At 32.6% G+C, this 13,000-nt stretch overlaps 1 protein-coding gene across 1 annotated transcript; it reads left to right on the top strand.

Annotated features, from left to right (window-relative positions):
- Window positions 1-454: 454 nt before the first annotated feature.
- On the top strand, window positions 455-1,858 carry LOC135849023 (uncharacterized). Its single transcript, XM_065369152.1, has 2 exons — window positions 455-658; window positions 1,320-1,858. The coding sequence occupies exons 1-2, from the start codon at window positions 602-604 to the stop codon at window positions 1,758-1,760; spliced, it is 498 nt and encodes a 165-aa protein (XP_065225224.1). The 5' UTR covers window positions 455-601; the 3' UTR covers window positions 1,761-1,858.
- Window positions 1,859-13,000: the final 11,142 nt, after the last annotated feature.

Here is a 13,000-nt window from a genome sequence, read left to right as displayed (position 1 = left end):
AGCACCCCCTCCCCTCGAAAGGGTCAAATTCCACAAAATGCTTTGGGTAACGTTCCAAAATTTCGGAATTTCATTAAAAGCTGTGGAAATTAATTTGGGCAGCTAAAATTCGAGTTGAGCTTGTAACAAAATATTAATTATGAGCATTTGAAATTTCTTTTTCTTGCCACAGAAATTACCTTATGTTATCCTTGATTCATTGAATGAAACACAATGTCGTCATAATTATTGACTAGGAATCTATCATTCATGTTGGCTCGGTCTTTCAGTCCATAACATAAGGCCAAAACAATTTATACAAACAAAATTTGTCATAATCGGAACCACATTTTGATTAACTATAATGCTTACACATTGGTACAATTTGCAAATGCATGAGTGTGTATTATGTATGTATTTACACAGATGATGAATTTGACTGTATCGTTCATTACCTATGCAGATAGGTATACATAATGAATTTTAACGTCAGAGCTTTCACATCGTGGGTCGTAATTGTTTGGCTAAGCATGCTTTAATTCAAAAATCACATCTGCACTGCCATGGTAGAAATTTGGACATAGTATCGTACAAGTGCAGTTGACGATTTTTAAAATCTACCATGATGATTTCGTGGTTCATGATACTGCCTGTGATTATGATTCCATTTAGTATATTGGTAAGTTTTTTTTGTTCATTACAAAAATATGTAGTAAAATATGAGAAACATTAGGTAGGTAGGTAGGTACTCTATGAGAGTAGGCACATAAATTCGTATTTTGTAGGTACTTTATTTATTCCGAATCTGATGATTTTTTTTTTCTATTTAAAAGCAAATAAGTAGGTAGGTACCTAATCTACCTATACTATGTAGTTCAAACAAGTTGGAATATCCTTTGAAAATGAATATTTATTACGTACTTATTTCAAATTTCAAAAACTTAGCACTACAAAGAGCAAAACATAAAATGTGTGATTTCTTTATGTATAAAATTACATTTTAAAAATATTTTCACTCATTTTTGGTTCTTGTGGATGGAAAATCGTAGGTATTACTGGGTTCATTTTTGTCTTAAAATTAGTTTTTAAAAAATATAAAGGGCATGGGTAATTCAACATTTAAGGTAAGTAGGTACATACAAGTACAAGTACAAGTACATGGTCAGAAAAGTAACTTAATTTCCGAAATAACCTGCTGAACGGATCATGATTCTGTTGGGGTAGGGGGTGAGGCTTACCTGCACTCACAGTGTCTTTTGAACGTAGGTATTAAGTAATTAAAAAGAAAAAAATCAACTTCAACAATGTCAACAATTTTCAACTGTTGATCTATTTTTTAGATTAATGAAGCTGAATTGAGAGGTGGTCATGGAGGTGGGGGTGGTGGTGGCGGTGGTGGTGGCCATGGTAGCTCGCACGGCGGCGGCGGTTCACACGGCACTTCACATACTACAAGTAGTTTTTCGGGTGGTGGAGGTGGAGTGAAAAGTCCTAGTTCGCCTTCACCTACTGCTTCCACAGGAGGACATGTACCTGCAATGGCTATGGCTGCTGGGACTCATGGATCTGGCGGTGGCTCATCCGGTAATAAGCAAAAGGAAAAGAAAAAAAAGGAACAAGAAGAAAAGAAGAAAAAGGAGGAAGAAAAGAAGAAAAAGGATGAAGAAAAGAAGAAAAAGGAAGCAGAGGAGAAGAAGAAGAAAGAAGAGAAAAAGAAAAAAGAAGAGGAAGAAAAAAAGAAACAAGAGGAAGAAGAGCAACAATTCGGTGGTAATTCGTAATTTCATAGGATGTTCAATCATGTTCATCCTCAAAGTCAAAACCATCTCGTTTCAGTGATATTCATGCATTTGAATAAAATACATATCGTCATCATATATCTACAGAAATTTTTTCAAAAAAAAATATCTGCTCATCTAATAAGATGTACCTAGGTACCTAATTCAGTTTCCGAAACTTGAAAAAAAAATTGAGGTGATATTTAAAAATAACAATTTTAAATGCGAACGCGAATTTTTTAAAAATTAATCGTTTAATTCTTACGATTGAGTCAAAATACTTGAGTACAAAGGTGGGGAGGGGGGGGTGTTTATTCTACAGCGATTGGATTTAGCCAGTTCACCAATTTGAAGTGTCTTCCTCTTTATTTCAAATGATGAGAGACTAAAATTGAGTTTTTTCAACTTTTTATAACATTGAAGGTTCAAGTGCAAAATAGCTGAGCATCAAAATTCTTTGCAATAAAAATGTTTACTGATTTGACGAAAATAGGTATTTTTTCTCTTCAAGGTTCGTTTTCAATCTTCATTTTTATCACCTTAAAAATTCTTTTACTCGATTCTTCAACTACGAATACCTACTTTGAAAATCGGTAGGTATTTTAAATATCTAATCTCCAGTCAGACTAGATTAATAAAATTAAGAAAAACGTAGATAAATTTGCTCTTCTGTCGAGACAGATCCAATAATTATAGCGATTTGACGAACACGAGTACCTACGTTTCATTTATACATTCAAGTTCACTGCACTTCACGTCAATAAATTTCCATCCGGACGTTTCAATTTGCCAATATTTTCAAATATCTCAATGCCAAATACCTATGATCCACCTGACATCATTCTGAGTGTAAAAACATGTCATACCTATACAAATAAATTTTACAAAACCCTACGATTACTTAACACAGACTTTTTTTTATCAGCACATCAATCACAAAAGACGTTAGAAAGCAATAGAATTTGATCATTTTCGATGTGTTTCAAATGTAATTCGTTTTATCGTACGAAAGTATCGACAACTTTAACGTGGTAAGTACGTTATAGAAAAAATGGTATAACACACCTCTATTCATCTCACACATACGCATTCGAAAATGTTCAAATCAGCTTATGCAATTTATATACGATCGAACTATAAAAAAATTCTCGAGATGGAAGGGAGTTCACCTAAATATCCAAGTAGCCTAAATTTGTTTATTCAAATTTTACTATAGCGAATGGGGCAAGAATGAGAATAATCAAATACTTCAACTATTAGGTGAATAAGCAGATAGGTTATAAATTCAAAACTAATCTATCCATCGCATCGCGTACATAAACATACGTACCTACCAACGATGTTTGACAAGTTGAAGGATACACGAATGTGTAAGGAGTAAAGATAGGCAATAGATGCAATGAACATGCAATGCTGTCAGTGGCACGACGATGACGACTTTCGCAGCAGCCGAAGGTGAAACAATTATGAACTTCTACCCTGGTAAATTTTTTGAACACTACATTCAGAGTAAGTCGGTATTACGTGCCCTGTGAGCATAATGGCAGATGAACGGTATTCTGCGGGCTTATGGAAAATAAACAGTAGCTACGTGAATCAGATTGTCGCAAAAAGATAGAAAAGTTTCAAATTTTAACACTCTTATTCGTTAAATTACCATCGTCGTCGTTGCGATTCCTAATGCATAAAATCGTTCCGAAATAAGCAATAGTGCACTCGTAAAAAATAAAGATGGGGAAAAATGACGCAACTTAAGTACATTACTCTCGGGGTACTTAACGAAGAACCCGAAATAAATTACCTTTACGATTTCGCAGTAGCGTATATTCTAATCAATGTAAATAAATTAAACTTCTTTATTAAATCATTTACAGGATCCGCGTGTATCGCGCAATCTTCCATATTGAATTTTACAATCGTCTATTGTTCCACAAACAACACCGGTATAGAAAGGTACCTACCTATCCACATCGGCAGTCCTCTAAAAAATCCAACTAGGTACACGTCGATCAATTTATACTCAACAAATTCCCAATAAGGATTACCAGTTTTTAATTCTTTCGTTTACGAATTAATTAACGGAAGCCGAATTAAAAACGCATTAATCTACCGAATAACAAGCGAAAGCGTGCAAAAAAAAAAATGAATCGAGCTTGTTTAATTTTTAATACAGCTTTTTTTCCTAATACATCCTCGTGTACCTCTGCGAACCCTACTCGACCCTGTTCTGAATCGTTACCGGTTGTCGTATACACTAAATAAAAATCTAACGACTTTTACGAAAAGTTTTTCAAAAGTTTTCTAATTTTTAGTCCCTAAGGGAGCGTTGTGTAATGAGTTATTAAATTTTAATTACATTTTTTCCTCTTTTAATTTTTTTTTTTTACTTCGTCGATGAAAGATAACGAATTTTTTGTCGATATAGGTAGATATACTTAGGCGTTTTTCTAGCAACGTGTAAAATAGTTGAGTTTTCGAAATATTTTTGTACGCTGCTTACTTATTGGATGAAATTACTGACTTTTTTTTTTTAAACTTCGTAAGTGTATCCGTCCTTTTTTTTTTAGAGTTGGTGTACATTGTATACGAGAAGAAACGAGTAACGAGGCAGGCAGACTTGCGTACAGATGAATGCGTAGGTCTAGGTACCTGTGTCAGGTAATCGTTTCATTTAATGATTACACCTCATTATGTAGTCGTTTATTTAATTGACGCGATTTTACGCCTCGAGTGAATCGTGTTTTACCTTGCACTCTTAAGTATTAAAATTATTTCTCATTTTTTTTTTTTTTGAATTTAATTCATTTAATTTTGTAATAAAAAAAGATTTTGAATGAAAAAACGGAAATTCAAATGAAATTAAAAATAAATCAATGAAATCCGAAGGAGATTTTTTTTACCGATTTCATTCCTTATAAAGGAACCTTTTTGAATTCCCAAATTTAAACGAGATCAAGCTAAATCGAAAGTGCATGTCTTAAAACTCTGGTAACAAAAATTTCAGGTCCTAAAGTTCATTTTTGGATTTTTGGCGAATTTTTGAAAATTCAAAAAAACTCGAATTATCAAACTTTTTTATCAAGTATCTATAAATTTTTGGGAGCAAAGTGAACCAATATAAATAATCCCTTCGATTCAACTACCACACATAAATCTATTACTAGTTTTGGGCCATTTTGGAGCTTCGAGCGATTTTCTATTTTCTCCTGGAACTTTTGAATCACTCATTGGAAAAGCTAAAAATGATCTTTGGAATCTATAACTTCAGTCGCAGCGCTTATTGGCATCTTCTTGACTGTTGTAGGTAGTCACTCGCGAAATTCTAGGAGTTCTAGTTCAGATGTAGGTAAATATTTTTTAACCGATTTATAAATTTTAGAAAATTAAAAAAAAATACAAATCTGCGCAAACAAAATGTTGATAAAAATATGAATTAATTATTATTTTTTAATATCATTGATGCCCCAAGAATTTCTTTATCAGTAGGTAGGTAAATGCTGGTGAAACTCAAACATTTGAGTAGGTTTTTGGCCAGGCAATGGAATCAGATTAAGATGAGCGAAATTCGAAAATTTTTGTATGTTCATGATTGTTTTGTATAATTTTTTTTTGGCGTTCTGCGCACTTCTCGTGTTTAATGAATGTTTAAATAATTTTCAATGGTTAATTTTTTATGAGTTTTTCATCACTTCACTCAATTTTAATAATATTTCGATAACTTATTCTCAATTTCCAACCATTTTTATGCAAACTAGCTGGAGATGTTGAAAACAAAAAGAGCACCCAAAGGTACATAAATAGGCTTTTTAAGCGTTTAATTTCAGTTTTCAACTTTGGCGAATTTTGAAATTCAAATTAACTCAATTCTTCACGAAAAAAAAAAAGAAATAATTTCGAGGTCGAAAGCTTAAATTTGATTCATACCCTTCTTTGACCTTCAAAATTGATTGATGATGGTTTTGAGCTGTTTTGGAGCCTCCCTTAATAAATGTATTTGAATTTACCAATTTTGGAAAAATTGCCATACCTAAAAAGGGCTAAAGTTTCAAAATCTGTTTCTGTTGGCTCGAATCAGAACATTTTCTCTAGCAATAGATTGATGGCAATTCTTGAACGTGCAGTCTGATTCTGAAGCCTCTAGTAAATATTTGAATTTTGTGTTTGAACCAGCATAAATTATTTTCGAAAATTTTTACCCTAATATCAATCTATGTATAAGGTCACACTAGCAGTGTATTCAAGTTTATGGAAATTGAATTTTCTTGCAGTCTTTTTTAAAACTGAAAAATTCGAAAATCCACTAGAGGGTTTTAGTGCACCTCGAAACCATCGCAAATCAATTTCGGGGGTTAAAAATAATACATAAACCAAATTTCAGTTTCCTTCCTCAGTTTGATCAAATTTGGAATTTTTCATGAAAAATGAGTCAAATTTGAATTTTAAAAGAATCGTCAAAAAAACATAAAACGTATTTGAGCACCTAAAATTTAGTCTATAGAGGTGTATTTTGGACGCTTTTTCAATTTAACTTCATCAGGTCTAAATGTTGATTACATTGTTTCAATTTTCACTTTTCAAATTTCAATTTCAATGGCTAAGTATTGAAACTTTTTTGAAGTTTCTTTGATTTCAAAAAAAAAATCATTATATTTTCCGCAATCCTTAAATTTAATTCATCACTTTTTACTAATGGAGTTTCTGCTAAAATTTTTACAGCGTAATTCGTGTTTTAAAAAAATGTTTTCTTAATTTTCAGCCATTTCTATGTCTATTTTGTCAATTTTCTGATTATTTTGAGCAACTGGATCAATCAGGAATATTCCGATATTTGCACCGATATTTTCAATAGGTAAGTTTTCCATCAGCTTTATCAGCGTTCTTCGAGTAAATATTTGTTTGAAATCCGAGAAATCGTTTTAAAACTAAAAGACCTTAGTTCTTGGAAACTTGTGTAGATTATGCGTGTTGATCTAGAGAGAATTCAAATAATAATTATGGAGAATATCGCAATTTTGTTTACCTTCTGCAAATATTCCACAACTGTACATATGTTTAAAATACGAATCTGCACATTTACCCCAATTACGTTAGGTTAATTTGATCGGAAATTTACCTCGTTCGCCTTCACCCGTCTCGTAAAGTTTTATCACAAGTCAAAACTCTAGACGTGTCGTCTGATAGTGATAATATAACAGTTTACAACGTGTACGAACATGTGTTTACCTACCTATGACAACGCGAAAAATAAAGAAAGAAAAAAAATGAATATATTCACGCAAAATAACGTAAGCTGTATGATTTATCGTCCTACTTGTACATACGTTTTATTGTTTCGACTTGACATACAGTCAAACCGATTAGGTGTATGTACCTCTACCTACTTCTTCGGTATACCTAGATACAATATGTCGATAAAGTAAGGTTACAAAAGCATACTGATAATACATACACAAGTTTAATCAAAGAGTTCAACACCAATGATAATAATGGCCGTTACAATATTCGAAATAGAATCGCTAATTAGAGTGTGATTTTTACGCCATTAAGAAGAAATGCGTTTGCATCGTGTCATCTTCATCATCATCGCGTCTCGTCGATCGTCGATCGTCGAATTAAAATACACCAGTACGATAATACGCAAATATTCTGCAAAACTTGCACAATTTTTCGAAATCAAACGACCCAAGGTAGGTAATTTTTTCACGAAAGTTTACATCATTTATACGAGGTTTAACGACATACTGCAGCCTAAGTACACGTAAAAATAAAGAAGAAAATGTATAGAAGAAGAAGAAAAATAGGTACTAAGTATTAAAGATGAAGATGAAGATGTGATGCAAACGCGAACACGTACAGATCGTAAAAAGAAATGTTTCCATTTTTCTTACTCGCGAATAAAAACCATAAAATAATAAACCGTTCATATGTGGGATACCTAGGTCTCGACGAGATGATTAATTCGTGCCAGTGTTACACCTGTCCTGTAGGTACAAATTGAGATTGACCAAAGTGTAGGAAATTTTCGTTTAATTAATTTTACCACCGTAAAGTGATTAAAAACTAGACAGCTAAGCAAAGCTTAGCTGCAAAGTGTGCGTAGCTAGCTGCCTTTTCTACAGCTATAACCGCTATTACTCGTACATATCTAAGTAGTGCATGCCTCTAATTTTTCAGAATTCTCATTATCTTCATATATATTACATACAATAATTCATATCATTTTCAAGTTCACATTATCTACAACTTATAGAACTTTTAATCAATTTTTGGAATTCTCAGTGTCTCTAAATAACAAATTTTCATATTTTGTTTAGAATTTCCATTGTCTTCAAATTTATAAAATTTCAAACCAATTTTCAGAATTTGCCTTTGATTCTAAAATTATTAAATCATATATAATATGTTAAGAATTCGCATTGCCTCTAAATTGCACAAAAAAAATATGGGTAATTTTTACAAAAAATGTTGACTACATATTTAGCACAATAACCGGATCCCATTCAAAAATACATAATATAAGTATGATAAAATTTGTTTTGAAAATCAGTAATTTCTAACTGTTCAGTTACAATAATAATTTTTACTGTAATCTTATAGTAAAAATCATCATTTTAATAAATTTTACTATAACATTAGTAAAAATGATTTTGTTTTAATAATTTTTACTAAAGCATGATAATAAAAATTACATAAACCAAATTGTGTAAAAATTATTCATTTTAAAGTAATTTTTATATCATAAAAAGTAAAAATTACTCATCTTAAGGTAATTTTTACTGTACTTATGGCGCTATAGGTTTAGTAAAAAGTATTTGAATAAATGAAATGAAAATTCATTTAGCAAAATGATATCATCATATTTCATAACTTTGTTTTTATAAATTAAAATAAGGGGGCTACAGGGTTCAAAATTAGTTTTTTTTTGCACCAGCATCATGTACTCACTCCACAGCATTTACCTATCCAATATTTCCAACGAAAAATCCGTCACCTATACCTACCTACCTGATGGGGATTCGAACCTGTGACCCTACAATTCCTATTCCTACCTACATGCCCTAACCATTCGACTACGAGTTCACATGGGGGGTTTGGGCATTAAAAGAATATATTTGTTGGGTAAACGCCCCACCAAACCACTCCCACTTGGAATATACTGCAGCTAACAGATGAGGGGTGTAACAGGGTACAATGAGACAGCTGATTTGAAAAGCGGAGGTGGAATAGACTGGGGGTATAGCAGGGTACAATGAGCGGCAGGTGTTTTGCAAGTCCCCTTTCTCCTTTTTTAGGAATTTATGCATTAAAATAATGAACTAAAATTGCAATTACTCAGCAATTACCCATCCGAATTGAATGAAAAATAATCTATTCCCTCCGCCTTAATGATTCTCAAATGGTGTCCAATAGGTACAAAAAACAGTTGGATAGTTTAAGAGAACATTCATGTATAATGAAATTTCATTTCTCAAAGCGAAACCAATAGTGTGCTACGCACACTAAAAATAGGTAGTTACTTGGCGGAAACAGGAGAAAAAAGTTACCATCGTGAGTCATATATACTCGTATACAAGGTGTCCCATCGAAGATTCGCTATATTTTGAATTTGGTTTGATCAAGTACCTTACAAGCTACATATATCCGGACTTCACAATACGCTCTCCTAATTTCATAAAATTGAATTGTTGAATGGTGGATATATGGAGAGAAGAGGGAGAGGATTGTTAGATCAATGAACGAATTTGAAATACGTAATTTAAAATCAGCACCTTCTGAAAACCCTGCAATACATAGGTCACAAGAATATACCTAAATGTTACTCGTATGAAATTTAGAGACTCTGGTGGGGGTTTTACGAGGCTCGTGTCATTAGAGTAAGCAAAAATTCAAAATAAGCAACCCTTAAATCTAGAACTTGAATTTTTCAGAGAATTTTTTCACTCTTTTTGGAGGGGGAGGGGGGTGGGGATGGAAATAAAAATTCCAAAAACACTGAATATACAAAATACTAAAAAAAGTGGAATAATCTTGAGTTATCAGAATTTTATTTTTGTGTTGAAATGGCCATGTTTCTGGAATTTTTCATGTTAATATTTCCCTCTTCAGAAATTTTAAAAAATTGGTACAATAATTCATTCAGATCAGTCCGAGCGAATCGAAGGCAATTAAGCTTTGAAAAATTAATAATTTGGAGTGTAAAACAAAATCCTTGTATGATCTTGATTCAAGAAGCTGATTTTTACACTTTCAACATTTTAAAATTATTTCAAAAATAATTTTCAGAAAATTCTAAATATATGTACCTACTTATGGTACCTACTTATTTTGTAAAATCATTAGTCAAATTGGCCTGAGCAGAAAGAGGGCGAAAGCTATCGAAAAATTGACAATTTTTCAGAAAAAAAACAACATTAAGTAATTAGTATTTTTGATGTGAGGACTAAATTTTTTCACTTTTTCGATATTTTTTACCCTTTAGCATTTTCAAAACTTGAAAGTTTGAGTAAATAAGCCCGAGAGGAGCCAAGGGGAAAGCTCTCGAAAAATCACAATAATTTCTTAGAAGAAAAACAACATTATTTTTGATGTGAGGAGTCAATGTGTTTTCAATGTTTTTTACTGTTCATCGTAATTTCAAAATTCGAAAAGTTGAGAAAATAAGCCCGAGCGAAGCAACAATGAAAGCTTTTGAACATTTTGATTTGAGAGGCAAAAAAGAAGAAAAAAACCGAATAAAGCCTTGCAAAAGCCATCAGTTACACTACTCTTTCAATTTTTTCCGATTTCAGGAGCTTATTATGAGACCTCGGGAGATTCACAAAGTTCATTTTTGAACTTTACAGAGTAATTGGAAGTCCTTGGAGAAAATGTAAAAATCGCAGGAGGCTCCGAAATATAGCCTAAAACTAGTGGTTGTTGGTATTCTGTTTAGGACTATAATTTACATAGGTACATATTTCATGAAAAAGTTTAAAATCACCCTTAAGTTTTTTTTTAGATTTGTTGAATTTTCAAAAATTTGACGTAAATCCGAAAATGAACCTCAGGATTTGATATTTTGATCGCTTGAGTTTTAGGACATGCTTTTTCATCTAGCTTGGTTTCGCTCAAATCGGAGAGAGCAAGCTCGAAAAAAAAAAAAGGTTCTCTTGTAAGGTATCTTTGGATGTGCCTTCATTAATAAGTCTGAGCTGCCAGTGAGTGCTAGAGGGATGATTAGTTTTGTTTCCTGATTGTTTTTCTCAAATGTAATACTAAGGTATTCCACATACGTTTGATTACAGGACACCTTGTATAATGTGCTTACATTTTATACCTAGTTCATATGTTTATTCGACAATGTACCGCACATAAAATCTTATATGAACCTTCACGGTCTACGTTGAGCTTTTAATTTGATCCAGCAATGACGTAATATACGTAAGTAGGTACTGTTGCTTGTGCACGAGATGACATCTGCGCCCAATCTGGTGAGATAATAATCGTAATAAACGAGTACATAAAAAATAGAAACACGACCTACGGTAAGGATTTTACTCATCCTTCGTCTTTGTGCTTTTTTTTTTCAACGAAAAAAGGTTCTCGAAGCTTGAGAAATTAAAATGTAGACATCTTTTTACATTTACTTACGTCGTAAAAACGAAAACGCATTAGAAAAATGTAAAAACAAAATTATAGCGGGTAATTAATGCGATTTTATTGCACACGAATGTCCATCCAATTTACTGTGAAGTGAATAGGTAGCATTATAAGGGCCGTCCAAGTTTGGCTCATGTTCAGATACGATGTCATTGCATGTAACTGCGCTGTAGGTTACTAGTGCTACACGGAAGTCGTAGTCATAGTATCTTTTTCTGCACGTAAACGTATGTGGAATGTGCATGTATTAGTCTTAGATAGGTACTTACTTTAGGCTTAAAGAACCTCAACGAGTAACTATTTAGACGGGTAAATGTTTTAATAATGATGATTTAGTAAGATTTTTTGCAATATTCGAAGGTTCCAGACTTGCATCGTGTATATAGGTATAATTTCGTCCCGTCTGCTGGATGGTAATTATCGATCGGAGGCGTAAAATTGGTTATAGTAGCGATGGATATTTGGATGAGTTCATCAAGTTCAAGAATTATCTACCAATACTGCGATGGGACTCGAGGTAAAAATATTCGAAACGTGGTGTTTTTTTCACTATTAAGTGATTATTCCCAATGAATGAGTGATTATAAGCACTTACACCTACTTACGTGTTATCCTTGTTCGAGATGATTTTTTGGAGGCGAGTGGAAGCAAAGGGAGCGCAAGAGGAATATCGTGGCAGACAATGTAAATTCTATGTAGTTTCCTTGTTTTGTTCGGTCTATGAACTTATAGAAAAAAGAAACAAAATAAAATAACGTGCAATTTTTTCTTATTCGTATATCTGTGTAATGGCGCTTAATATGTTGAATAGACATTATATATTTGTGGGTGGTTTTATCGTGAAAAAATGTACTTACTTTGCATATGAAAGCTTCAGACTATGTAATCTAATATTTACGTTTAGCAATGAAGAATAAATTCCAGCTGCATTAGGCTAATACAGACAATAATTAGTGGGTTCTGAGGTACGAGTACGTATCATACGAATAAATGTATAAAAATAACCTCACAATATTGTATAATTAATTTCATTGTCGTCGAAAATCAATCCGTGTTTCTAGAAGTACGTCTACGTACATGATACCTTGCATTTTCTCCGCTCATATAGGTATACCTACCTGTATACCTACTGACGAAGGAAAATAGATGAAAAAAATCAGAATCCACTTAAATTTTTAGTTACTTTCGCTCAACTCAGTTTCAAAAGTCATAAAAATTTTTTTCATTTCATTTTATGGTTCATTAGGCTTTTACTTTTTATGTCCAGCTACCTATTATTATTTTTTTATTACAACGCAGTTATTCAATTTCAATTATTCGTTTACGAATGAGCCCAATTTCAGTTAGATAACTTTAGCTATTACTTACTCTTCATCAAAGTTGCGGCTAAAAGGTGGAGAAGTATCACTCATCATGATTCTTAGGTACCTACCTACCATTCATGGCCTATTTTTATCATTATTGTGCAAGACTGCTCAAATAATACACTGAAAAACCAACTTCATCACTTGTCTACAAATCAAAAAAAAAAAAAAAATAGACAGCGAAGAATGAGGGGGATGGAAATGCAAGTTTTGAAAAAGCATGGTCTTACCTACAAAAAA

This window comes from Planococcus citri, chromosome 5 (genome assembly GCF_950023065.1).
Source record: "Planococcus citri chromosome 5, ihPlaCitr1.1, whole genome shotgun sequence".
Lineage (NCBI taxonomy): Eukaryota > Metazoa > Arthropoda > Insecta > Hemiptera > Pseudococcidae > Planococcus > Planococcus citri.
This window is presented reverse-complemented; position numbering and strand designations above follow the sequence as displayed.

Bases quoted from the DNA above. Each gene is read 5' to 3' on its own strand.
- LOC135849023 (XM_065369152.1), top strand. From the start codon at position 602: ATGATGATTTCGTGGTTCATGATACTGCCTGTGATTATGATTCCATTT. The intron at 659-1,319 runs GTAAGTTTTTTT...TCTATTTTTTAG, and splicing joins TGATTCCATTTAGTATATTG to ATTAATGAAGCTGAATTGAG.